The sequence below is a fragment of the Meles meles genome, chromosome 18 (assembly GCF_922984935.1).
Source record: "Meles meles chromosome 18, mMelMel3.1 paternal haplotype, whole genome shotgun sequence".
NCBI lineage: Eukaryota > Metazoa > Chordata > Mammalia > Carnivora > Mustelidae > Meles > Meles meles.
The window spans coordinates 60,883,194-60,909,497 of NC_060083.1; the positions used below are offsets into that span (position 1 = coordinate 60,883,194).

At 54.2% G+C, this 26,304-nt stretch overlaps 2 protein-coding genes across 5 annotated transcripts; one reads left to right on the forward strand and one right to left on the reverse strand.

The window, feature by feature from the left end:
• TK1 (thymidine kinase 1) lies at positions 1–10,964 on the reverse strand. 2 transcript variants are annotated; one of them, XM_045985534.1, is made up of 7 exons: positions 10,836–10,964; positions 10,665–10,696; positions 9,495–9,605; positions 6,966–7,059; positions 1,384–1,473; positions 1,025–1,144; positions 1–928 (listed from the first exon to the last, which is right to left on the reverse strand). In XM_045985534.1, the coding sequence occupies exons 1-7, from the start codon at positions 10,899–10,901 to the stop codon at positions 722–724; spliced, it is 720 nt and encodes a 239-aa protein (XP_045841490.1). In that variant the 5' UTR covers positions 10,902–10,964; the 3' UTR covers positions 1–721. The 2 variants fall into 2 exon arrangements, with proteins under 2 accessions (XP_045841490.1, XP_045841489.1); XM_045985533.1 differs by having other exon boundaries at positions 1–1,144.
• On the forward strand, positions 9,649–25,540 carry AFMID (arylformamidase). 3 transcript variants are annotated; one of them, XM_045985532.1, is made up of 11 exons: positions 9,649–9,849; positions 13,284–13,374; positions 19,748–19,855; positions 19,944–19,992; positions 21,061–21,146; positions 21,257–21,329; positions 21,515–21,630; positions 21,921–21,999; positions 22,109–22,250; positions 22,440–22,544; positions 25,222–25,540. In XM_045985532.1, exons 2-11 carry the CDS (start codon positions 13,350–13,352, stop codon positions 25,252–25,254), a joined length of 816 nt encoding a protein of 271 aa, XP_045841488.1. In that variant the 5' UTR covers positions 9,649–9,849; positions 13,284–13,349; the 3' UTR covers positions 25,255–25,540. The 3 variants fall into 3 exon arrangements, with proteins under 3 accessions (XP_045841488.1, XP_045841486.1, XP_045841487.1); XM_045985530.1 differs by lacking the exon at positions 9,649–9,849 and adding an exon at positions 11,142–11,255; XM_045985531.1 differs by lacking the exon at positions 9,649–9,849 and adding an exon at positions 11,181–11,255 and having other exon boundaries at positions 21,515–21,612.
• Positions 25,541–26,304: the final 764 nt, after the last annotated feature.

A 26,304-nucleotide genomic window follows, 5' to 3' on the forward strand; every position in this document is an offset into this window, starting at 1 on the left:
CAACCAGTCAATTTTAATATTAGTTATTAATTCACAGGCTACAGCAGGATCATAGATCCTAACCCTAGCCACCTCTGCCCCTAATACCTCCCCCTCCAGCTTTAAAAGAGAAGCCCCTGGGACCTGAGCCCCATCAGGCTAAGGGTCTCCCGTGTGAGAGAAGCTGTAATTCCGGAGAAAATGATCACGGGGGTGGAGGCAGCAGGAGGACCCAAGTCCAGCCACCCTGGGGGCCGGGAGTCAGTCCCAAGCAGAGACAGAAACCCCTGCGTGGGCCGAGGCTCGGTCTGCACGGGAGGTCCCGGCGCACGGACTTCCCAGCGAGAACAGAAACTCAACAGCGAAAGCCACAAGGGGGAAGAGGCCACGGGCGCCGACGTCGCCACAGTGTGTGATTCCGCCCGCCCCCCCACCCCGACCCGGGAGGGTGGGGGTGGGGCTGACTGCGGCGGCCGGACCTTAGCTCGTGGGGGGACCGGCGGCCGGGAAGGGAACCAGGGAAGGGGGAACCGGGACGCGCAGACCACCGGCCCAAGGCCCGCAAGGCGGGAGGCAGAAAGTCCCGACTTCGCCCCGCCCCGCCCCCACTTCCTCCCCCGGGCGGGCCGCGCGGCTGCCAGCGGGGGGGCGGGGCGGGCGGCCGGCAGGGGGCGGGGCGGGCGGGCGGCGCGGGCGCGGGTGCGGGCGCGGCCGGCAGGGGGCGGCCGCGGGCCGGCGAGCCTCAGTTGGCGGGGCTGCACTGCAGGACCTGATGCGGAGCGAAAAGCTTGCGGGCTCCCGCCGCCTCCGCGGGCTTCGCGGGCACCAGCACCGGGCAGTTCTCCTTGTTCTCCTTGCCGTCCGGCGCGGCGGGCAGACCCGAGGCCTTCTTGAAGTAGCAGAGGCGGCACACGGAGTGGTACTTGTCTGCTCCTCCAATCACCTCCACCTGGCCGCGGGACGCAGAGGGCGCGGACTGACGCGGGGCACAGCGCCTGCGGGCCTCTCCCCACCCCGCGCCCCCGGGCAGGCAGGTGGGGGCTACCTCCTTCTCCGAGCCGAGCCGCTTGGTGTACGCCGCCTCCCGGAAGCACTCCATGCACACCGCTGTCAGCTTCACCACGCTCTCCGCTAGGGGCACCAGGTTCAGGATGGTCCCGAACGCCTACGCTCCCAAGCACAGGACCGCAGGTGAGCACATCCCCCTGGCCGGGAGGGCTGTCCCTTGAAACCCTTGGATGGACCCGGGGCAAGCCAGGAGCTCGGTCTTGCTCACCTGCGTCCCCCCGGCTAGGGCGCGGCCAGGCTCAAAGTGCCGCCAAGTGGCAAGCCCGGGTCATCGAGGCCGGCGGGTCTGCCCCTGTTCCCGCCCAGGCCCCTCCAAAGCCGGATCAGATGCCTCACCTTCCTCTGGAAGGTCCCGTCCAGTGCGGCCACGATCACGGTCTTCCCGGCGTTGGCCATAGTCTCGCTGAACTCCACGATGTCTGGGAACTGGAAGGGGGCAGGGGGTGGGGGGGACGTCAGGCACTCAGGCAGTGATGTGCCCTCTGATGCCTCTGGGGGATCAGGGCTCTGCCAGCGCCTTACAGAGCAGGAGGACACAGCAGGCCCTGTGTTCACTTTGTCAATCAGCTGTCATGCTAAGCGGCCCAGGACTGTTTCTGCAGGTCCTTTGTGAGTTTCCCTGCTCAATCATTCTGCCTCCAGTGGGCGGTGTTTGTCTATCTGGATTGGTCTCCAGGTTGTGTGAACAGGCACGTTCTTGTCTTGGGGCAGCGGGTCTCTCCCTAGGCCGTTCTGGCCGGGCTTGGCCCATTTATCAAGGCGTGTGAGGTTACCGGGACCTGGACGGTTAGCAAGAAAAGGTCCGCGAAGGTGACTGTAGGAAAACAGAGCAATTCGAGTAGGACTCAGCTGAAGCCAAATCCCGTTACCCTCTGTAGGGCTGGCCAGGCCCAAGCTACAGAGGCACGCCCTCCACCCGCGCTGACTCTGGCATGCTCCCCCACGCTTTGCGGGTCACAGAAATGCAGCTCCCAGTCTACAAGGGGCTCTGGGCCCGTCAACACCCCCTTCTCTAAGTTGTCACAGAGAAAACAGTTTCTAGACGTTACCAAATAATCCCTGGGTGGGGCCGGGTGCAAAACCACCCAGAGATGAGGCTCCCTGTGCCTCGCCCACCACACGGAGGCATAATGTCAGGACCCGTCCTTCCACACCCAGGTCTGGGGTCCTGGGAGGGCCTCAGCCCCCCTCCTGCCCACTGCGCCGACGCCAACATTCAAAGAGCTCACATCATCCCCTGCTCACATGCCACCTCCCTGGGAAGGGGTCCCCAGCAGGGGTTCCCGAGGCCTCCAAGGTAAGGACAGCGCTGGGCACACGGCCAGTACACGGTAGAACACCCGCCGGGAAGCTCGTTACTGACATTGATTTCTATTGCTATTCGTTTTTACGTTATGTTATGGGTTGACCTGTGTCCCCTCCCACCCCCCCAAATTCCCGTTGAAACCCTAACTCCCAGTACCTCAGAACATGACCTCATTTGGAGGTAGGGTCTTTGCAAATGCCACCCCATTACAATGAGGTCAGCAGGGTGAGCCCCGATTTCATATGACTGCTGTCCTTACAGGAATAGGCCATTTGCATGGAGACACGGAGGGAGGCCAGCCACCCGCAAGCCAAGGGGAGGAGCCTGCCCGCACCCTGATTTCAGGCTTCCAGCCTCGAGAACTGGGAGAGAATCAGCTCCTGCTGTGTGAGCTGCCCTAAGCAACTAACACAGCTTAAACTTAGAACTTTAGGGGGCGCCTGGGGGCATGGTGGGTTAAGCCTCTGGCTCTTGGTTTCGGCTTAGGTCATGATCTCTCAGTCAGGAAATCAAGAGCCCACCCTCACTCTCTCTCCCAAATAAATAAAAAATCTTTAAAATAAAATAAAATAAATAGGGGCACCTAGGTGGCTCAGTGGGTTAAAGCCTCTGCCTTCAGCTCAGGTCATGATCTCAGGGTCCTGGGATCGAGCCCTGCGTCGGGCTCTCTGCTCAGCGGGGAGACTGCTTCCCCACCCCCCCATCTCTGCCTCTGCGGCTCCCCCTGCTTATGTTCTCTTTCTCTCTCTCTCAAATAAATAAATAAAATCTTAAAATGATATAGAACTTCAGGGCACCCAGCTGGCTCAGTCAGAAGAGCGTGCAACTCTTGATCTCAGAGTCGTGAGTTTGAGCCCCACACTGGGGTGCTCGCTTCGGCAGCACATATACTAAAATTGAGCCCCACACTGGGTATAAAGATTATTTAAATAAATAAAAACTTTTAAAAAATAAACAAAAATAAAATAGAACTTCCAAGCAGTTAGCAAATTTCGAGTTGTCTTGGCGGACACAAAAAGTTAAAGCAGGGGCATCCAGGAGGGAAAGTACCAGCAGAGGGTTCTTCCTGGTGGTGAGCTGGCCCACTGGTGTCCAGCTGCCTGTTCCATACCTCCGGGCGACCAGTGGCGAGCCGCTTCCTAAAGGAGCTTTGATGCAGGGGAAAGAACCCAGAGCCAAGCTTAGGAAGCCTTGGAGGGGATTTGCACCTGCATCATCAAGGAGAAAGAAAGGATAGCCGATAAACATGGAAACAAGACTGTGAGGGTCTTGGAGACAAAGAGAAACGCAGTGGAGTAGGGTATACGGCCGTGTGTGCACTGGTGTGTACGTGCGTGCACATGTGGGCACGCTCTAGCACCCGCCCTTCATGCCTCTCTCCTGGGGATTTCTGCAAAGGCCCGGTGGTCACACTGCCCTCCGCACCTGCCATCCACCCACCTCCCTCCTACCCAAGACACACGCCACCGACCAGCTGCTCACTCCCTGGCTCTTTCACAGGCCCCTTTCTGACCACCCCACCTTAGCTCTGTCCCCCTGACGTGCCTTTCCCTCCAGTTGTCGCCACCTGACCTATGACGTCATTCTCTCCCTGGGCTGGAGTGTAAGCGCAGGGGTGGAGATGCTGACTGGATCCCCAACACTGAGAACACGGCTGGCGTGGGGCACAGGCCCGGAAAGTACTGATGGGTGGATGGAAGGGACTGGCCCTTTGACCAGCAATTCCACTTCACAGGGAAACCCCAGTACGCCTGACAGAAGATGCCCATCACAGCCTTGAAATGGCACGTGCCAGGGCGCTCGCACAAGAAAGATATGGTGCATTTGTAAACATTCGGAAGGACGAGTACCTCCTTCTAGCAGGGACGTTTGCTGACATGGGGAAACAGCCACACAGCGTGATAGGAGCCCCCCCTTTAAAAACGTACACCTACAGGGACACCTGGGTGGCTCAGTCAGTTAAGCCGCTGCCTTCGGCTCAGGCCACGATCCCAGGATCCTGGGATCGAGTCCCGCATTGGGCTCCTTGCTCCGTGGGGAGCCTGCTTCTCTCTCCGCCTCTGCCTGCCGCTCTGCCCACTTGTGTGTGCGCTCTCTCTCTCTCTCTCTCTCTGACAAATAAATAAGTAAATAAAATCTTTAAAAAAAAATAAAAGTACGCGTACAGAACGGATAAAGAAGATGTGGTAGATACACACAATGGAATACTATGCAGCCATGAAAAAACCCAAAATCTTGCCATTTGCAACCGTGTGGATGGCACTAGAGGATCTTATGCTAAGCAAAAGAGTCAATCAGAGAGAGAGAATTATCAGATGATCTCACGGATACGAGGAGTTTGAGAAGCAAGGCAGAGGACCATCGGGGAAGGGAGGGAAAAATGAAACAAGATGAAACCAGAGATGGAGACAAACCATAAGAGACTCTTCATCTCAGGAAACAAACTGAGGGTTGCTGGAGGGGAGGGGGCTGGGAGGGACGGGGTGGCTGGTGACGGACACTGAGGAGGGTGTGTGCTATGGCGAGTGCTGTGAAGTGTGTAAGGCTGACGAGTCACAGACCTGTCCCCCTGAAGCAAATAATACATTCTATGTTAATAAAAAAAAATGTACACCTATAAAGACTAGACATATAGAACCAACATGTAATGGGTTTTTGGGTTGTTTTTCTGGGTTGTGAAAAGAGAAGGGCAGCCCCAGCAGCCGGAACTGGCCTGGCACCCACAGCCGGGCCCCAGTGTTACCCCGCGGCACGGAATTAATTTCAGAGCCCGAGCATCAGGCCAGGCCACTCCACGACCGCAGTGGGTCAAGGGGACAAGACCCTCGTAGTCGTGTCTGAGCAGATGGACATGAACACTGTCGAGGCTGCAAGGGAGCCCACGTTCCTGTCCTGGCTGACAGGAATGACCAGGACGGCTTCACCAACTTGGCTTCAGCCTCCTCGCGCCCCTTCCTGGAGAGAAGGTTTAGGATGCCGGGCAGGATCGCCCTGCTTCCTGAGGGCACCGCATCAAGGGCTAAGCCAACCTCCTAAAATCCTCCCCAGAAGGAGCCCCATAAGCAAAGCCCTCCCCAGGCCCTCAGTGAGACGCTCCTGGGTCCCGCAATGGGGGTTCTCCCTGCAGCAGTGACGAACCCCGCCCCCCCTTCAGGGCATAGAGGTGGAGTAAAACACAGTAAAAGGGACCATGTGCCCAAGCCAGTACGCGCGCTTTAAGAAAGCGCTTTAAGAAAGACTGAGCCGGAAAAGCCTTTCACACAGGATTTTCCGAAAGGCAAGGGAAGGAACGGCAGCAGTTAAAGCAAACGGTACATCCGTAAACAGAAACAGGGATATGTGACTGAGAGCGGGAGTGACGCAAAAAGAACTACCTGGAAATCCCAAATGGAAATCAGTCTTTGAAACCACACACGCTTTGGGAGATGTTCCCAGAACACCTGCCGGGAGGTGAGGAGATGTGGAGGGGTAGGAGGGGTAGTGGCTGCATTCTCCCCGCCAGGCACGAGGGCACCGGCGCTCAAATGTAAAAGACGCACCAGTCACCAAACTGAACACAACACCGCCCAGGACACCCGTCACCCAGTCACCTGCTCAGGAAGGCAGCCACACACCGGCAGCGGCCCTCTCGGTAGCGGCAGGAAGGGGCGCCACTTCTCCAAAGCCATAGGGAAAAACCATCGTTAAGCTACCCTTTGCCACCCTGCTTATCCTACAGAACAAAATAAAGACATTTTCCTACCAAGACTCAGAAAGCTTCCCGCTCAGATGTCCTGGGCTGGAAGAGCTCCTGTAGGGTGCACTTCCAAAGAGAAACAAACCCGTAACAAACAAGCTAGAAGCCGCAGGGAGGCAAACGGAGCACCGCTTACAGACCAGCGCTGAGAAATGAGCTTGAACTGATAACCCCAAGGTCAAGAATCATAGGCTCTACAGACTGAGCCGGCCCAGGCACCCCAAGAAAACGGATTTTGTCGTTGATGTTCACTGTAAGTATATGTATATATATTTTTTCTTAGGGGGGTGGTGAGTGAGAAGGGAATCTTAGGCAGGCTCCATGCCCAGCGCAGCCCGACAGAGGGCACGATCTCATGACTCTGGGGTCATGACCTGAGCCAAAATCAAGAGTCAGAAGTTCAACCGATTAAGCCACCCAGGTGCCCCTGCCGGCTTTGGGTTTTTTTTGTTGTTGTTTTAAGATTTTATTTATTTATTTGACAGAGAGAGAGACAGCGAGAGAGGGAACACAAGCAGGGGGAGTGGGAGTAGGAGAAGCAGGCTTCCTGCCGAGCAGGGCGCCCGATGCGGGACTCAATCCCAGGACCCTGGGACCATGACCGGAGCTGAGGTCAGATGCTTAATGGCTAAGCCACCCAGGTGCCCACCCTTTTTAATATATATATATAGATAGATAGATATAGAGTTTTTTTTTTTAAGAAGGTAAAATAAATCCCTTAAAACATGAAAAGCAGTATGGAGAATCCAAGGGCATTCAGACACGAGCTGAAGCAGGTTACCATTGCTTGCTAAAAGATCAGAGAGAGAACCAACAAAGTAGGAAGGGGGACAGACTGGGAGTTCGTCGGCAGAACGCCAGGACAAGCCAACTTACAAACTGCCCTTCGTCGATGCCTATGACAGCCACCCCCAGGGCCTCCTGAGCCACGTCCCGGAGCAGGCAGGCTGGCACTGCCTCCATGGTGTTCCTGGGGAGAGAAAGCCGGCAGGTGAGCAAGGCCAGCGAGTGGAAACCTGACTGCTGGGGCTGGGGGCCAGCTCCCAGGACCACCCTACCCGCAAAGCAGCTGCACTGTTGGGCTGGGGCTTGAAGTTAGTGCCTGTGGGAAGCCTCTGGGGAGGATAAAGACCCGTGATCAGAAAACCAGTCATTCAACCCGAGCTCTTTCCTTTGCTGCACCAGACTGGACGTTACCATGCACATTACAGTGCTTACCGGAGACTCAAGGCTCCTCTTCTGTTCAGTGTGGGCCAGGCAAGTGAAATGCTTTAACTTCTTTTAAAAGTGGAAAAAAGAAGACCTCAGTACAACTCAGGCTGCATTCTAGCTGTCTTTCTGTCAATGTGGTCCTAAAATTTAATCTTTTGCTTCTTTCTTTCTATGGACTAAGGAGCCCACTCAAGGCTAACGTGCTCTGGAAGGTGCAGCGTGGTCCTGGGCGGAGGCTGGCCACCAGACTCAGCCCTGTGTGTCCCCGCGGAGATAAGCCCGGAACCCCAGCCAGCACTGCCGGAGAATTCAATCCATTTGGCTCTTCTGACCGGTCGGAGGATTTTTCCACTGTCACAGAGCTATTAACTGGCAGAGCCAAGATTCAAATCCAAGGTCACACTGTTGCCCAATGGGGAGAATCGTATCCAGAAGTGTTTGAAAGCCGAAGGCCATGTGTGGGAAGGTTCCAACCCAACCTGTCCCCACACCAAGGGCCATTTCTTTCTTTCTTTTTAAAGATTTTATTTCTTTATTTGACAGACAGAGATCACAAGTAGGCAGAGAGGCAGACAGGGAGAGAGAGGAAGGGAAGCAGGCTCCATACTGAGCAGAAAGCCCAATGCAGGATTCGATGCCAGGACCCTGGGATCATGACCTGGGCCAAGGGCAGACGCTTAACCAACTGAGCCACGCACGTGACCTCTCTTTCAAGATTTTGTTTATTTATTCAAGAGAGGGAGCACATGAGCGGTGGGGGGGTGGAGGCCCAGGGAGAAGCAGACTCCCTGCTCCCCGGGACCCCGGGACCCGACCTGAGCTGAAGGCCGCTGGTACTCTCTGAAGGCCCTGCAGCCTGTAGCTGTATTTAGAAAAATAAACAAAAATACTTTATAGCAAGATAAGTTATTATCTTGCTATAATTCTACTGCAAGATCTGGGACTAGCGTGAGATAGGATTTCAAATCCCCCCTTCCCTCCCCAAATAGAAAAAAACAGAGGGCGGGCAAGGGCAGCCTCTCTGGAGCCCTGTCCCTCTGGGTCCCAGCCGTGGCCCATCCCAGCCGTGGCCCACCCCAGCCCCTGCAGCCCGAGTCAGAGAGCATCTGTACCACTCCAGGCAGAGCTCCCAGGGGCCCCTCATCTGCCTGACTTCTCCCGGGACACTGCTGCCGCCTCTGCTCCCACCGTCCTCCCTGGATGGGCCCTCGCGCGGTGCAGCAGCAGAACGGCATGTTTTAGGCTGGAAGCAAACTGGACGGCAGAAATGACCAGCGTCGGACCGCGTGGCCGGAGCACATGGCCCCCAAAGCCTCCCGCTTAGCTCTGAGTCCCAGGCACTGTCCACCCCACCCCAGCTGGCTTCACAAACCCCACACTGCCACCCCGAGGCTACACACACGGGGCCGTTCTGAGGTTCCCAGGCTGCAGGCTCTGTACGTGGCACAGCATGGCTTTGCCACGGGGGTGGGGGGTGGGGGGGGTGTTGTTTCAGTGGGACAAGCCCTGAGTACAGGATCACTTCCCAGGCTCAGAAATCTCAGGCCGTAGCCAAGGAACAGGCAAGAGCCAGTGTAAATTTCCCCTTCCCTCCCCTCCTCACGTAGCAGACAGAAACGTCCTCAGGGCGCAGGCAGATAAACGTGATGGGAAAGCAGGTGCGTGAAGGCCACAGGACAACCAAGAGTGAGCCAGGCTATAACGAGGACAAAGTCAAATGAAAAACAACACACAGGCTCAAAGAAACCAGTTTGCCAGGGCACAGCCGTTGCACAGCATGTTAACAACCGCGGCAGGACAGATCCTGGCCGTGGGGCTGTCCTGTGTGTTCTGGGATGGTGGGTGTGTTAAGCATCCCATGCCGCTCCCCCGCTGCAGGCGTGAAGACTGGAACGGTCTCCAGACGTTGCCAAATGGACTCCCGGGGACGGGGGCGCAAAAGCTCCCCTGGTTAAGAACACTGGGCTAGAACTCCGCGAAAGGCCAAGTCCATGGTCCCTGGCCGAGCGACTTTGAAAGTTTGCAGAGCTGCATTGTTTCGATGCCCGGCGTCGGCATTACTAACCATTCCTGCTAAAAGAGAGCTCTGACTGTACGTTCTGGGCCCTTGGGAATTTTCACCAGGTTTCCGGGGGACGGGGGGAGGGGGTGGGGGGCGGTCGTGTGACAGGACAGACGCGGGCAGGGACTCACCGGTCGTGCGTGGAGAAGCTGCTGCTGTACCGAGTGTCCTTGGCGTACTTGATCACCAAGCACTTGTACTGGGCAACCTGGAAGCGGCGGACCCTTCGCATCAGCTCCGTACTGCAAGAGCGGGGCCCTCCGTGAGCCCCACGGTGTTGAGAGTGGACAAGGAAGACCCCCTCGGCACATGAGGGGGCGGGGCGCCCCACCACCTTATAGGGGTCTGCAGCCTGAGACCCACCAATGGACAGAGAGAGGACAGAGGGCCGGTGCTCTGGGCGTTCACAGTCCAAGCCTGAGAGGGATGCGCGAGAGCTGCGAGTCAGGGAGCCCGGGAATAATGGAATAGTGGCGTGCTGAGGTGGTAAGTGTTCTCCTTGGGGAGGGTGGCAAGGAATGACCCCCAGATGGTCCGGGGAGGGGATGGAGGGGTGAGGGTCTCAGGGATCTGGTGGAGCAGGCAGAGGCAAAAGCCCCACGTGGAGGAGACGGGCCAGACTGCCTTCCAAAGCAGTCTCGTCCCGGAGGCCTTCACCTGGTCTGAACTGATTTCGTAAAATTTTTTTGCGCAAGAAGAAAATCACTTTGCCTCTCCCAGAGTCTAGAGCTTGCACTGGAGGGACCCCACCCCCACCCCCACCCGGGGCAAAGGGCGTTTCTCAGGGGGCGGGCTGGTCCTGCCTAGGTCAGGTGACGGTGCCCTCCCATCAGGGGAGCAAAGGTGCCCTGGTCTGACTCCTTAGTGTGTAAACTAAGGAAGCAGTCACATCGGAAGGTGGGGGGTGGGGGGGTTGCCCATACTGCAGGGCGCATAGGACCTAGCCCATGGTAGGCGCGATTTTAAAAGAATTAAAAAATTTAATCACAAAAAGCATTGAAAGACTTGGCTGACCCTTTCCGAGAGGGCTTGGGTGCGAGGCTAAACCGTCCGCAGCTGCAGCCAGAGGCAGGAGGGAGCGGTGGTGGAACGACTCTTACGGAAGGGAGGCCTTGCCCAGGACCGCATCCGGGGAACAGCAGCATCCCCGGCGGGCACGCGCCGTCCGGCCGCGGGGGCTGTCCTGGGGGTGCGGTCTGAGAGCGGCGGCCGGCCCTGGAGGGGCGCCGGGGGAGGAGGACGGCCCCGGGAGGGGAGGGATGGGGGAGGAGGCTGTCCCCACGAGGCCGCGACTTACTTACCTTTTTCCTGAGAACATGGGTCCTAGAATCACCTAGGAGGGAAGGCGAGGTTCACTTCGGGGCCCGCCATGCACGGACGCCCGGCCACCGCCACGGCCACAACCCCCACCCGGACCCCGCTCCCGCTCCCGCTCCCGCTCCTGCGCGCAGGGTCCCGTCCCCGCGCGGCACCTGAATCTGCCCCCGGGTCTTGCTGGGGGAGCCGGGAAGCACGGTGGGCAGGTTGATGCAGCTCATGGCGCCCAGAAAGCCTGCAGCTCGGGGACCCTCGGGTGCCACCGCCCAGCCGCCAGGCGCGGCTTCCCGCGCGCTCCGCTTTTACCCCCGGCGCACTGGCCAATCGGGAGCCGGCGCCGGCGCCCTGGAGCCAATCAGCGCGCGGCCGCGGCCCGCCGGGAGATTCGACCGCAGCCCGGCCCCCGTGGGCGGCCCCGGGGCTCCTGCGGGCTCGCGTCACCGGGAGGGTGGGCCCGGGCCCCGCCGCCGCGTATAAATAGCTGGGGTGGCCTTCTGGCCGGCCGCGGTAGGACGATGGAGGTCCCCGGCCGCGGCCCCCGAGCCGAGGCTCCCTGGAAGCAGCTCTCTGCAGAGGTAGGCGGGCCGCGCGGTGCGGAGGTTAGATGCGGTTCCAGCAGCTGAGCTCCGGCGGGCGTAGACCCTGCGCTCTCCGGGGCAAGGGGGGCACCTGCGTGCCTGCTCCGAAGGCTTTAGCGTCCCGACCGGGTGTGCTTCTGGCCACGGGCAGGCTTCGGTGAGCCTGGTTTCAAGGGCAGAGAAAACCGAAGCTGTGCTCGCATCCATAGAGGGGGCCACGGTTCCCCACCTGATCCGAGGTTCCCCCATGCGGATGGTCCCCCATGCGGATGGAGGACGGGGAGGATGCAGAAAGGCTGCTGTTTCCTGACCGTGATCCTTGGGCTAGAAACCACCCAGGCAGAGCACGCGCTCTGATTGTTACTCGACTGTAGTTTCCTAACTAGTTTCCCTGAATTTCAGGCACTGTTCTGGGGGTTTTCGGCGTTTTTGTTGTTGTTGTTGTTCGTTCGTTCGCTCGTTCATTTGTTTGTTTGTTTGTTTGTTTTCCTGGTCCCTGATACACCTGAGAATCTGATAAATTATGCTTACTACCCCCAAGAAATGCTCTGTCTCTCTGTCACACACACACACACACACACACACACACACACCCTTGCTCTGCCAGGGAACTCTCAAAACCCCACTGCATTATTGTTACCATACATAACAGGTGTGAAGACGGTGATTGCACTCAGTATGTGTCAGGGATGACTAGGTGCCCTACAGACACAGATTGTACAGATGTAAAGAATGCTGGCCAAGACTCTCGCTCGGCGGGAGGAGGCAGTAACCCACACTCGAAGGGTTAGTTTTACTTCATTTACATGCCTTATGTCCTTCAGCCTTGGGCTGAGACCCAGAGAGGATAAGTGAGTTGTCCAGAGGAAAATAGCCTCTTGGTGTTGTTGGAGCTTGGATGACATTCAACCCATCAGACTCCAGAGCTCAAGACCCTTCCATGAAGCCACCCCGTCTGCAAATTCCCCATCTTAGTCTCCACTCTTTCTCCTTGCCTTCGAGCTCTTTATCCAAAATCTGGTTCCTCGTTGCTCTCTGCATTACATCTGAACATCTTAGCCTAACATCGGAGACCCTCTCCCCCAGCCCCAGCTTCCCTGCCTCACCTCTGTGTCTCAGCAGTCTCGCCCAACAGCATTTCCAAACTGACCTTTGGTTTCTTTGCTGTGACTCCTGCAATCAGAATCCTGCCCCCTCAGGGGTTCCTGGGTGGCTCAGTCAGTTGAGCGTCCGACTTCTTGGTTTCAGCTCAGGTCATGATCTCAAGATTGTGGGTTCAAGCCCCGTGTCCAGCTCCACACTGACTGGGGGATCTACTCGGGATTTTCTCCCCCTCCCTCTGCCCCTCCCCCTGCTTGTGTGCTCTCTTGCTCTCTCTCTCTAAAAATAAATGAATAAACTCTTTTTAAAAAAGGATCAGGGGCGCCTGGGTGGCTCAATGGGTTAAATCCTCTGCCTTCAGCTCAGGTCGTGATCTCAGGGTCCTGGGATCGAGCCCCGCACCGGGCTCTCTGCTCAGTGGGAAGCCTGCTTCCTCCTCTCTCTGCCTACTTGTGATCTGCCTCTGTCAAAGAAATAAATAAAATCTTAAAAAAAAAAAAAAAAAGATCATGCCTGCTCAGAGAAGATAAACTTTCTCTGGAGTGGCCCTGCCCCCAGCTCCCTGGCCTCCAGCAAGCAGGAGTGGTGCCCACAGTGGCATTAACCAGGACACATTTATGGGACCTCATCTCCCCGTTAAGGCTGTCCACTAGTTAAAGCACGACTGTGGCTCTAGGCCACGAGTCTGAGAGCACCCACCCAGACATTGTGTCTGAAGTACCTAATTAACTGATGTTGGGGGGAGAGTGAGGAGCAGGTAACCAGGCTGGAGATGGGAGGGGACTGAAGGAAACTGAGAGCCTCAGCCTGAGATCTCGGGGAGGGGGCTTCTCAAGGCGGAGAGAAGCATCCAGACGTTAGGAGGGATGGGGGCACAGTGTGGAGAACAAAGGTCTTATGCAGCCTTGTCTCTGCGTTCCACAGGAGTTGGAGAAGCAGTACCGCCCCAGCAGATGGGTCATCCGACGGGGAGCCGAAGAAGCCCTGAAGATGTACTCACACCGAGGAGACCAGGGTACTGGGACCGTCCCCATGGCTGCCGTGGGTGGACTTTGGCAGGTGGCAATGGTTCAGATTGCGGGGAGCAGGAGGAGGCTCTCAGGGCAATTCCCAAAGTCCAGGCACTGGGCAAACCTTGTCAGCTCAGGGCCACTCAGAGCCCTCACTGCAGGATGGCTGGAACCGGGAAGCGGCCCTCCACGCCATGATCCACCTCTACTCCGTGCTCAGCCGGACATGCTGTGACAGGCCACAGGGGCACGGAGAGGCGGAGTGAAAAGCCGAAAGGTCTCCCCCTTGGCCCAAACATTCAGTGTTGATGCTATTTGTAAGCAAAGAAGACTTTGGTTTCTTTCAAGAAGTCAGGGCTTGGGACCCTGTAAGCGAGTGGAGGAATCCCGAGGTGAATCTTGGTTTCCCCAGACCGAACAGAGCATTCGGATTTGGTGGTTCTGTAAACTGAGATAATCCTTCTGGAAGGACAGGCTCGTGGAGGTTTATTCCAGGACAGACCAGTATCCTCCCTGTCCCAACAGACGCGGAGTGGAGTTGTGTCCTGGGCTCTTCAGAGTCCTCTGCAGGGCCCAGCTCTGTGCCAAACACGTTACTATTTGATCAATAAACTAGACTGTGTGGTGAAACCTACACGAGCTTGTAGAAAAGCAATTTTTTTTAAAAAAAGATTTTATTCATTTACGTTACCTGGAGTTCTAGGATCAAGTCCCACATCGGGCTCCCTGATCAGCAGGGAATCTGCTTCTCCCTCTGCCCTTCCCCTTGCTTGTGCTCTCTCTCTCCCTCTCAAATAAATGAATAAAATCTTTTTAAAAAGAGATTTTATTCACTTATTTGAGAGGGAGAGAGAGCAAGAGAGAGCACGAGCAGCAGGGAGGGGCAGAGGGAGAAGCAGACTCTCCACTGAGCAGGGAGCCTGACCCAGGCCTCGATCCCAGGACCCTGGGATCATGACCCAAGCCGAAAACAGATGCCCAGCTGACTGAACCACCCCGAAAGCCTCTTTGTCTATCTTAATTGTCTTGAAGGAAAGGAGAGCTGCCCGCCTTGAGAAAGCGAGTTCCCCATGAGGGGTAAGAGCTGAGGAAAGCGTGCTGTCCGCTGCCCTCAGAGACTCCCATCCGTGATTGCTGTCCACACTGTGGACAGCTTGAAGCTCACATTCCACTCACCTTCCTGTTTTCAGTGCTGTAGCTGGCCTGGAGGAGCTGCAGGGGCCGCTGACCCATTCCATGGACGCAGAACATGAGCCCAAGAGCAGGGGGGCATGAGGGCCAGGGGAATGAACAAGGGCCATGCCCGTGCAGGGCTGGAGCCTGTCGCTATTTAAAATGTTGACACTTTGTTGGCCACGGACATTAGCGTTACTTGAGATTTAAAATATGTACATACATTTACTGCAATGAAATAGTATTTCTCTTTGGGGTGCCTGGATGGCTCAGTCGGTTGAGTGTCCAATTATTTTTTTTTTAAATATTATTTTTTTAAAGATTTTTATTTATTTATTTGATAGAGATCACAGGTAGGCAGAGAGACAGGCAGATAGAGAGGAAGGGAAGCAGGCTCCCTGCTGAGCAGAGAGCCCGATGCAGGGCTTGATCCCAGGACCCTGGGATCATGACCCGAGCCGAAGGCAGAGGCTTTAACGCACTGAGACACCCACGCGCCCCGAGTGTCCAATTCTTTTTTTTTTTTTAAAGATTTTATTTATTTATTTGACAGAGAGAGAGATCACAAGTAGGCAGAGAGGCAGGCAGAGAGAGAGGCAGAGAGAGGAGGAAGCAGGCTCCCCGCGGAGCAGAGAGCCCAATGCGGGGCTCGATCCCAGGACCCCGAGATCATGACCCGGGCCGAAGGCAGCGGCTTAATCCACTGAGCCACCCAGGCGCCCCCCGAGTGTCCAATTCTTGATCTCAGCTCAGGTCTTGATCTCAGAGTCCTGGGTTTAGGCCCCACACTGGGCTCCATGCTGGGCATAGAGCCTACTTTTTAAAAAAGCTCTTCTTTAAAGTAAGTATTATTTATCTTTATATCGGTCAGCTTGGTCTGCACTAACAAAAGGCCATTGAATGGGTGGCTTAAATAGTAGGAATCTATTTCTCACGTTCTGGAGGCTGGGAAGGCCATGATCAAGGTGCTGGCTAGTTTGGTTTCCTGGTGAGAATCCTCTTCCTGACTTGCTGACAGCTGTCTTGTCCATATGTCCTCACTTGGCAGAGAGAGAGAGAGAGCAGGAGAGAGAGAGGAAGAGCCCTGGTCTTTCTTCCTCTTCGTTTAAGGGAGCACTGCCTGGCCTCTGCTGGAGGAGCCCCCCAGACCCCGTCAGTGCTGCCTGCGGACTCGGGGATCGCCCCGCAGTCACACTCACAGGACACGGCAAAGGGACACCAAGCACTAATGGTGGAAAATTGATGCCAAGCCAGAAAGCCTCTCCACAAAGGACAGAGAGAGAAAAGAAGACATGTTATTATTGAACAAGGGTTAGCCAAACTGTGATGTGCCCCATAGGAGAGCTGCTAGAGACCCCAGAAAGAAACGTCACCCTTTTATACAGGCCAGCAATATGCCCCATCGCAGACCAGATACACCTGCTCTCAAGATAGAGGGTACCCGTGCTCAAGCCAGAGAGCCCGTCAGAGCCCCCTGATTCTTCCACAATCCACCCAGTACCTAGGGTGGCCCAGGCTTGCAAATTGCCATTCTCCAGAGGAAAAAGAAAATTCCCCATCTCTTCAAGGCAAGAGGTAGTCTTGTAAGTTGGGAGCCAGACACCTGCTCCTGCCCTGCCACGGAATCTGGGAGTAGGGGTGCTGGCTTCCGGTCCTGGACAGAAACATTCCTAGCTTGTAAACTGGCAAGAGAGTTCTTTAGCTTTTAAAAATATTTACATACACCTCAAAGGGGTAGAGAAAGGATTTACAATGAGTTTCCCAAAATAAATACTGGAACAAAAGGGAGGGAGGAAGCTCTCTTTTCCTTTTCTGCACCAGGGAGACTTCAAAAAAAAATTTTTCCCCCTTACTTTTGGTTTATATTCACCCTTACAGCCACTGACCTAGTAATTTGCAGTAGGGGAGTGTTCTGCTCTAATGCATAGCTGACCTTTCTCCGCCTTAGAGACCTGGCCTCGCTAAGGCTGGACACGCAGGACTGCTGAGTGAGCATGGCCAGAGAGCAGAAAGGGGCGGGGAGGGGCCGGTTTTCAGAACTATTCCCTCTGTCAGTAAGTTTAAACTTGTTAGACCGCAACTCTTAGGACTGATACATTGTACACTAAAGGAAGGATGGATGCATGCATGGAAGGGGGGATGCATGGATGGATGAGATGCCTCTCAGATCATCCTGCAGCCTCCAGTCCCCCAAACCACGCCCTTCTCCAAGAGAACCAATCGCCAGTCAGGTGGGTGGAGCCTCATGATTGACAGCCTCTGGTGGGATCCGGATCTCCGTGGGCCCTTCCTGCCTTCGCAGGCTGGGGTCTTGGGCTTTTTCCTCTCCACCAGAAAAGCCAGAGGTAGAATCAAAGGCACAAAAGATACAAGCGCCAGTTTTGTTTGACTGTGCTGTACAGTACACGTGACATAAAATGTACCACTTAAACCATTTTTTTTTTTTAAAGATTATTTATTTATTTATTTGACAGAGAGAGATCACAAGCAGATAGAGAGGCAGGCAGAGAGAGAGATGGAAGCAGGCCCCTGCTGAGCAGAGAGCCCGATGCGGGACTCGATCCCAGGACCCTGAGATCATGACCCGAGCCGAAGGCAGCGGCTTAACCCACTGAGCCACCCAGGCGCCCCTTAAACCATTTTTTTTAAAGATTTATTTATTTGACAGAGATCACAAGTAGGCAGAGCGGCAGGCAGAGAGAACAGGGGAAGCAGGCTCCCCACTGAGCAGAGAGCCCGATGCGGGGCTCGATCCCAGAACCCTGAGATCATGACCTGAGCCGAAGGCAGAGGCTTAACCCACCAAGCCACCCAGTCACCCCTGGTCATTAGACCTTTGCAGGAGTCACACCTCAGGCCCTCTGAGCGGTTGGTCACTTGAAGCATTAGGAGTTGGGAAGTCTTCACCCACTCATCCACAGGAGAGGGAGCGGGGACCCACAGCGCATAGCACAGCACATCTCTCTCCTAAGAAAACTTCCCTTCTCTTGTCACCTCCCTCCAAGGATGATGGGGGCGGGGGGGGGGGGGAGGCGTGGTGTGTGGTAAGTAGACACTGTCAGTGATGGCAAACTGGTTTTGCCTGTCCTGCAAAGGCAGCCTGGTCTCTGGGTTTGGCATGGGGAAACTGGGCGTCTACCCTGCTCAAGGCCAAGACCAGTTGTTGGTCTTGGCCTTGAGCCGTCCAGCCAAAATGTCAGCCGCCCATTTTAACAGTTTATGTGCACTTGCCCAAACACGCTTTATACAAACTATCTCTACACAGTGAATTTGCCCCTTCTGGAGGTCCAGGGTCATCCACCCCAGAGGAGCATTATTTTCCTTGTGGGCCCAGCACCGTGGCCAACAAGGCTGGGGACCTGGGCACCTCTGGGGATGTGGATCCCAAGTTCACATCTCTCCCCACCAATTTCAGTATCAGGAAGATCACCGTAATCTCTTTGCTATTTACACAACCTGTTCTGCTCTTTGCATCATGAAATACTCATCCATTTCCTTTTTGATTAATGTGTTTGGGGTCCTACTTATGTAGTCTTTGATTCCCAAGATCATGAAGATCTCTTATTCTCTTTTCCAAGAGCTCTGTTGGCCTCTCTTTCATGTTTAGATAGTCCATCAGGAACTGATCTGGCGTGGTGTGAGGTAGGGATCAAGAAACTTTTTTTTTTCCATTTGGATATTTGGTTAACCCAGCACTGCTTGTTGAAATATTTATCACACGATTTTCTCTTTTAAGATTTTTTTTCCCTTTATTCATTTGAATCAGAGAGAGACAGAGAGAGCAAAGGCAGGGGAGAGGGAGAAGCAGACTCCCCACTGAGCCCCGAGCCCAACGTGGCACTTGATCCTAGGACCCTAGGATCGTGATCCGAGCCAAAGGCAGACGGTCAACCATCTGAGTCACCCAGGCGCTGCTATCACACAATTTTCTTTTAATTTTTTTACTACCTATCAAGTCCTGGGTATACAGGGGTGGGCAAAGCAAAGCCCTTCTCTTCACGGTGAAGGCAACAGACAGGAAAAACAGTGAAAAGCATATCAAGAGGGGTGAATGCCAGACTCCATGACAAAGCCGAGAAGGGGGATAGGCCATAATGTCTCCGAGCAGCTTTCTACTATCATAGGTCACTGAGGCTATGTCCGGTATTTTGCTATTATAAATACCATTACTGTGGGCATCTTTAAAACCAGTCTTTGGGAATATATCTGATCATTTCCTTATAAAAACTATGTGGATAGGGACTTAGGAATCAAGGAATACAATCTTCTTGGGCTTTGATACCTATTTCCAAGCCGTCTTTCAGAAGATCTTACCAATTTACACTCTCCAGTACCCAGTGTGGGAGGGAGCTAAGCTGCCTGCATTTCACTGATTTTTGGAGGAGAGCACTTGGGGGAGGGCATGAATGTACAGACTCCTCTCTCACCCCACCCCTTCACCTCTGGTATTTATTTCCCTAACAATGCCCCTTCTCCTTTCTTCCACCCAAGTCCTAGCCAATTTCCACATCATTCTCACCTCTCCCCTTCTGGCATCCAATTACATATCCATATTGTTTTATTATCTATTTATTTGAAGTGAGATTAAATATTTTATTTCTTTGAGAGAAAAAGAGCACTTGAGTGGGGAGGAGCAAAAGGGCAGGGAGAGGGAGAGGATCTGAACCAGACTCCACACTGAGCGCAGACCTGACGCGGGGCTCGATCCCGCCACTGTGAGATCATGACCTGAGGCGAGATCGAGAGTTGGACGCTTCACCAGCTGAGTCCCCCAGGCACCCCTACTTGAAGTGAGTTTATATCTTGCTTCCCTAGAAGATTGTTTTTCCGAAGACTCGGATAAGTCGACACTTCCTGGAGCATGAAGCAAAGTGTAATGCCTGCAAAAACCCCGTAATGAAACAGTGGACAGAGTGCGCCCTTCAGAACCATGGTGCCCTTCCAGACAGACCTTGGCAGACCATATCAGTCCCACTTGGATGGGCCAGTCTGCTGTCGTTGCAACTGACCGCACACACCCATGTGATCCTTGGGAGCCCAGCTCAGATGACCTTGAGGACTTGGGGAAGCATCGTTCAGGCAAACAGTGACAGCTGGAACTGAGCAGTGCACCCCAAGGGGCTTTCAGCAGAAAAGATTCTACCTTCAGTGATAGAGAAATCACACAGGTTGTGCTGACGGCGACTTGTCCGTTTCTTGAGACAGCCACCAAGAAGGCCCGGGCCACCAGGAAGAGCCTGCTGCATGTCCCCTACGGGGATGGCGAAGGGGAGAAACTGGACATCTACTTTCCTGGAGAAGTGGCTGCTGAAGGTAGGCCATCGGGAGGGCCGTCCCTGGGCAGATCTCGGCTGGCCTGGCCACCTGGGCTCAGCCCCCACGCCTTTGTCTGTCTTTACAGCCTTGCCTTTCTGTTTGTTCCTTCACGGAGGGTACTGGCAGAGTGGAAGGTGAGTCCGGGTCTGGATGAGCAGGATCTGAGATTCTTCTTGCCATGGTGTAGGAGTTCCTTTGGCGGCTGCAACAGATGACTGCAAACTTGACCGCTTATCACTGAAACACATTCTCTCCCAGTTCCGGAGGCCAGAAGTCCGAGATCGCGGTGTGTGCAGCGCCCTGCTCCGTTCTGAGGCTCCAGGGAGAACCTCTTCCCGCCTCTTCCAGTTTCTGGGGGTTCTTGGGTTTTTTTTTGGCTGTGGTCACCTCATTTCCGTCTCTGCCTCCATTCTCACTGGGCCTCCTCGGTGTCTGTGTGTCTGTGTCTCAGACCTCCCCCCACTTTCCTCTCTTATAACGTCACCCACTGTAGGATCGAGGTCCATCCTAAATCATGAATGACCTCACCTCGGGGTCCCTAATGACAGCTCTGTAGACTGTGTGGCCGTATTCCCAGGTGCTGGGGTTAGGACGTGGACCTGTCTTTTGAGGGAAAATGACTTAACCCGCTGTACCCGGGGAGAAGTACGTTCAAGCTACTTGCAGTCAAAGGGAAACTGCAGTGACTGACCGTCCTGGCCTGCGTGGGACTGAGGGGTTTCCCAGGACATGAGGCTTTCGGCGGGAGAGCCCCCGGGGAACCCAGGTCAGCTCATCACCGTAAGATAAGCAGAGGCATATTTGAGATCTTCAAGGACACTATCGTTCCCTAGGATCTCACTAAGGAGTTTCCTGCTATAGGATCTCTGACCCTTCAAGCATAGGCATCTTCGCGGCTGAATTTATGGCTTTACCCTTTGTCCCACAAAGCTCTCTACGCATCTGATCTTCATTTCTCAAAGACAGCACCTACGAGAAAGTAGATGTCCCCATTTTACAGATGAGGAAAGCAGATTTAGAGGTTAAGTAAAGCCCCCAGGGTTTCAGAGCTATAGCACGCGATAAGGTAAGGACAGCGCCTACCTTCTTCCTTATACTGCACAGGACCAGAGAGGGCTGGAGCCCTGAGTGGACGTGACCAGGAAGGAGCCTGGTTGGTGGCCGAGGTTCCTCCATGATCACATCTTTGTCTCTTTCCTCAGTAAGGACAAGTCAGCCTTCCTGGTCGACCCACTGACGGCACGGGGAGTTGCTGTGGTAGTCGTGGCTTATGACATTGCCCCCAAAGGTAATGAGGATGTCAGTGAGGATGGTCGTACGGGTTTGAAGGCTGCTGGGCTTTGGCGGGGAGAGAGCCACCCCCCATGGACCCTGACCCCGTTCCTGCTCTGTGTGCAGGAACCCTGGACCAGATGATAGACCAGGTGACTCGCAGCGTCGCGTTTATGCAGAAGAAATATCCGTGCAATGAGTGGGTGTCCCTGCAGATCTTCCTTTTGTCAGACAATGCGGGAGGATGGTGGGGTCAGTGCCTTGGGTGCAGCCCAGCTGCCTCCTCCAGGCTGTGGAGCAGAAGGCAAATCGGGAGCCTCTGGTACTGGTCTGATGCACTTGGGAAACTGAAGGCAGTTTTGGCTCTTCTCTGACCCGACCCAGGGGACTTTACATTTGTGGACACTCAGCAGGGGCCCACCTGGCTGCCATGATTCTCCTGGCCAACTGGACCAAGCACGGAGTCACACCCAACCTCAAAGGTTCTCACAGGACTGCAGGTCTGGCTGGGCAGCCTTCGCCCTCCTCAGGTGGTCGACACCAGCTGCTCCAAATCCCAGCAGCCACAGAGGGCTTGACCTGGGGGCTCTGAGCCCTGTGAGACAGGCCTGCTTTGCTTCTCTCCCCCTACCGTGGTCTTGCCCCTTTGGCCCTGGAGGCTGGACTGGCCCCGGAGGCTGGGCTGGCCCCATATTGCTCCCCCCACCCTCCGGGTCTGCTTGAGGCCTGGTTTGGTGGAGGCTCGGCCCCACCTGCAGCCTGACCCTCTGACTCTTCTTCCCCTTCACAGGTTTATTCCTGGTAAGTGGGATCTATGACCTGGAGCCCGTCGTGCACACCACTCAGAACGTCCCTCTCCTCCTGACCCCGTGAGTCATTTGCCCCCTCCCCCCTGAGCTGAGGGGGACCCTCCCAGGAGGGCCAGGGGTGAACTGCAGCCTCCTCTCTGTCCTGACCCACGCCTACCCCCTGCATCAGGGAGGACGCTCGGAGGAAGAGCCCCCAGCTGCTCCTGGAGGCGGCCTTGACTCGGCCCTCGGGTCAAGCCTGCCACGTGCTGGTGACTGTGGGCCAGTACGACTCCCCTGAATTCCACCGACAGTCTAGGGAGTTTTTTCAGGTACCCCCAGAGGTTGAGGGTCCTGTCCTCCTATTACCTTCCTCTTTGTTTCGCCCCAAGGGACCCCAAGACCAAGAGCCATCCATCCAACAGACACTTAGCAAGCACCTGGCACATGCCAGACGCGGGGGGACGCTCCCCCACCCTCCCCAGCCTGCCGCCTCTTACTTGACTCCTTTCTTCACCAAGGTGCTGCGCCGGGGAGGGTGGGATGCCTCGTTTGAAGAAATCCATGACGTGGATCACTTTGAAATCATCTGGAGCCTAACCCAGCAGGACTCCGCACTCACCCAGGTGGGGCACAGCCTTTCACCTGGAGAGTGCGGATCCCACAGGAGAGGTGGGGGGGGGGGCGCACAGGGGATTTTTGGCCTCCAGGGGGCTAGGGTCCTGATGGTAGGAACTGAGAACTCACTGGCTTCCTCTACTTTGCCTCCTCCTGAAAGAGCCCCCCCGGGATCTGCAGAGTCTGCTCCTGGGCACACAGGTGGGAGCTGCCTGGGGCTTGGTGTGGATAGGGCGGGGCATCGATCTGGTACAAGGAAAGTATTCATCTGTGTGTAAGCAAACAGCAAAGCCAGCTCTAGGTAGGAGAGGATGGATGGGTCTGGTTCATAAACGTTCATTACAATTTTAACATGGAGAATCCTGTTTATTTATTTTTATTTGTTTTAAAGATTTGTATTTATTTACTTATTTATTTGACAGAGGGAAAGAGACAGCAAGAGAGGGAACACAAGCAGGGGGAGGGGGAGTGGGAAAGGGAGAAGCAGGCTTCCCGCTGAGCAGGGAGCCCGATGGGGGGGCTCGATCCCAGGACCCTGGGATCATGACCTGAGCCGAAGGCAGACGTGTAATAACTGTCCAGGGGCGCCTGGCTGGCTCAGCTGATGGAGCGCATGACTCTTGATCTCAGGGTCGTCGAGTTGGAGCCCCACGTTGGGGGTAAAGATGGCTTAAAAATAAAATCTTTGGGAAAAAAATTAAATATTACAATTTTAATGTGGAGAATTCTTTTAAAAGCCAAAGAGAAAACTGGGGGAAATACTTGCCACAGATTTGGCAGATAAAGAATTACCAATTCTGTTCCCCCGACCCCCAACCCGGGAAAGTGGGCGTGGCATTAACTTCACTTTTTAATCAGCTGCCGCCTCAATAAGGCTTTTTTCTTTATTAAGATTTTATTTACTTATTTGACAGAGAGAGACACAGCGAGAGAGAGAACACAAGCAGGGGGAGTGGGAGAGGGAGAAGCAGGCTTCCTGCCAGGCAGGGAGCCCGATGTGGGGCTCGATTCCAGGATCGAGCCGAAGGCAGATGCTTAACCGACTGAGCCCTCCAGGTGCCTTTCAATAAGGGTTTTTATAGCATTCCGTTTTAACTCACATAGTTAATATTCTTACTATATAAAGAGCACTTTCAAATCAAAAAGAACAGTTTTTATTTCTATTTAGGAATAGATTATAAATAGAAAACAATGGATAAGAATAAGAGATGATTTTTCAAAAGATTTTATTTATTTGTCAGAGACAGAGAGAGGGAGAGAGCGCAAGCAGGGGGAGCAGCAGGCAGAGGGAGAAGCAGGGAGCTGAGCAGGGAGCCCGATGCAGGACTCAATCCCAGGATTCTGGGATCATGACCAGAGCCGAAGGCAGACACTTAACCAACTGAGCCACCCAGGCACCCCAAGAACAAGGGATAATTTAAGAAAAAATGTACATGGCTGATAAACATGGGGGGAGATTAAATTGTACTAGTGATCATAGAAATGTCACTTAAAAGCCCAGTCCTTTCCCACCTGTCATGGAAGATGTTCTAATGATAATTATGTCCAGCCCTGCTGGAGAGGTTGGGAAGGGGCTCCTCTCCATTTCTGCCCTTGGGAGCACAGTCTGGTGACGGGAATCCAAACCCACAGGCCCGGGAATTCTGTTGCTTGGAATTTCTCTTCAGGATAATCAAGAAATACAAAAAGGTAGTCTTCCCAGCTTTATGAATATTCAAAACTTAGAAACAGCCCACACGTCCCAGTGAGTTTAAATTCTGACATAATTCGGTAACAGAAGGAAGTTTGCGAAAATAAGTTAGGATACATCAAATTGTTTCAGATGTGAGAGCCACAGCACAAGAAAGGAGTGAGCCAACATATTCCCAGTTTCATAATACATAGGCAGCTAGACCCTGGGCATGCTTGTGAAAAAACCAAGTACCAGTGGTGAGAGGTGCATTTAAAAAATTCATTTCTGCATTTGCGAACAGGAACAGGCATTACTTTTTTTTTTTTTAATGGGGGAAAAACAAACGCTCATAAGTGACATCTCTTGAAGAACTTAAGAAATACATATTTCAGGCTTTGGGGGTCACCCAGTCTCTGACACAACGACCTAACGCTGCCGCTGTACTACGCGCTGAAGCTGCCACGGCAGTTCACAAATGCTGAACATGGTGGCTGTGTGCCAATAAAACTTTATTCATCCGGACATTTGACTCTTACATAATTTTTACGTGTCAGGAAATAATATTATGTTTCGATCTTTTTTCAACCATTTAAAAATGTAAAGCCGGGGGCACCCAGCTGGCTCAGTCCGTGGAACGGGCGGGCGGCTCTTGATCTCAGGGTCGTGAGTTCCAGCCCCACGTTGACTGTAGAGATTACTTAGAATTTGGCCCTGGAGACTTTTAATTAATTGATTTTAATTAATTAACTAAAAACCTGAATAGTTAATTTCATAAAAACGTAAAGCCATTCCTAGCTCGTGGGTCCAGAAAGCGCATCTCGAGCAAGGTAAGTCTACGAATGGCTGGAGGGTCATTTAGGACACTTCAAAGGACAGCTGGGACTGAGTTGTCATTGTAAGTTACTATTCTATGCTCAGGAATGTAGTCTGTTTCGTTCATCGGATTCTGGAGAGAGAGCCTCCCAAGAGCCTCTCTGAACCTGAAGGTCTTGGGTCTTTTCTTCCTGCTGCAGATGATTTTGAGCACAATCCTTCGGGAGCTCTAACACCGCTGGAGTGTGGCCCCTGCTACCGATGATGAAGGTCCTCCACAGACCCCACGCGCTTCCTCTTCCTGCCAGCACCCCCTCCCCCGTGCCCAGGAGCACCTCCGTTTGCTCCCAACACCACTACAAATCTCCCTCCCGCTGGCCTGGATGGAGGGGCTCCAGGGAAGGTCCAGCCCAGTCAACACTATGATCCCCAAGCCACCTGGGCCCCTGCCTGCCAAGACGGCATGACAAAAATGACAATGCCCGGCAATCAGTAGACCTAGCTCCCGCTGAAAGTCTGCAGTCCGGCGGAACACAATGTAGCCATAAGAAAGAGACATGTTTACCAGGTGGGAAATACCCCGAAAATATTGTTACATGACAAAACCAAGACGCTTGCTTAATTACCACTTAGTGGCTGTCTCAACGGCTTTAAACAATACACCCCCACAAAAAGACGTTTTTCTCTGTGTGCTCACGTGTGTGATGCAGAGGACAGACCCTGGGGAACCCACACCGAAACCCTCTGCTCCCCTCCAGGAAGGGAGGTGTTTCCGCTATATTTGTATTCTCTAACGCTGGGGCTGAGAAGGTAATGAGTATTTAAACGTAGTATGTAATCGGAAGTGCTCAAATACTCAAAAAGCTTTCAGGACACAGGCAAGTGAGAATGACAGTAACTTGAATCTATCCCAGACCTGCAAAGGACACGACTCACAGACTGTAGGACTTCCGTCTGATATCTGCAACCAGTTCTGAGACTGAGACCCCTCGCAGCTGCTGGAGGGGGCCCCCCATGGCACACCTAGGTTGGGAATTGCCCCCTTAGGTTACACCCTGATGAGATAAAATGTCTTAAACGAAGCAAAAGAGAACAGAAAGGAGTTCACCCCCTTGTGATCCTATTTTCATTAAAAAAAAAAAAAGTTTATATAGATGGGGCGCCTGGGTGGCTCAGTGGGTTAAGCTTCTGCCTTCGGCTCAGGTCATGATCCCAGGGTCCTGGCATCGAACCCCACCCTGGGCTCTCTCTCAGCGGGGAACCTGCTTCTTCCTCTCCCTCTG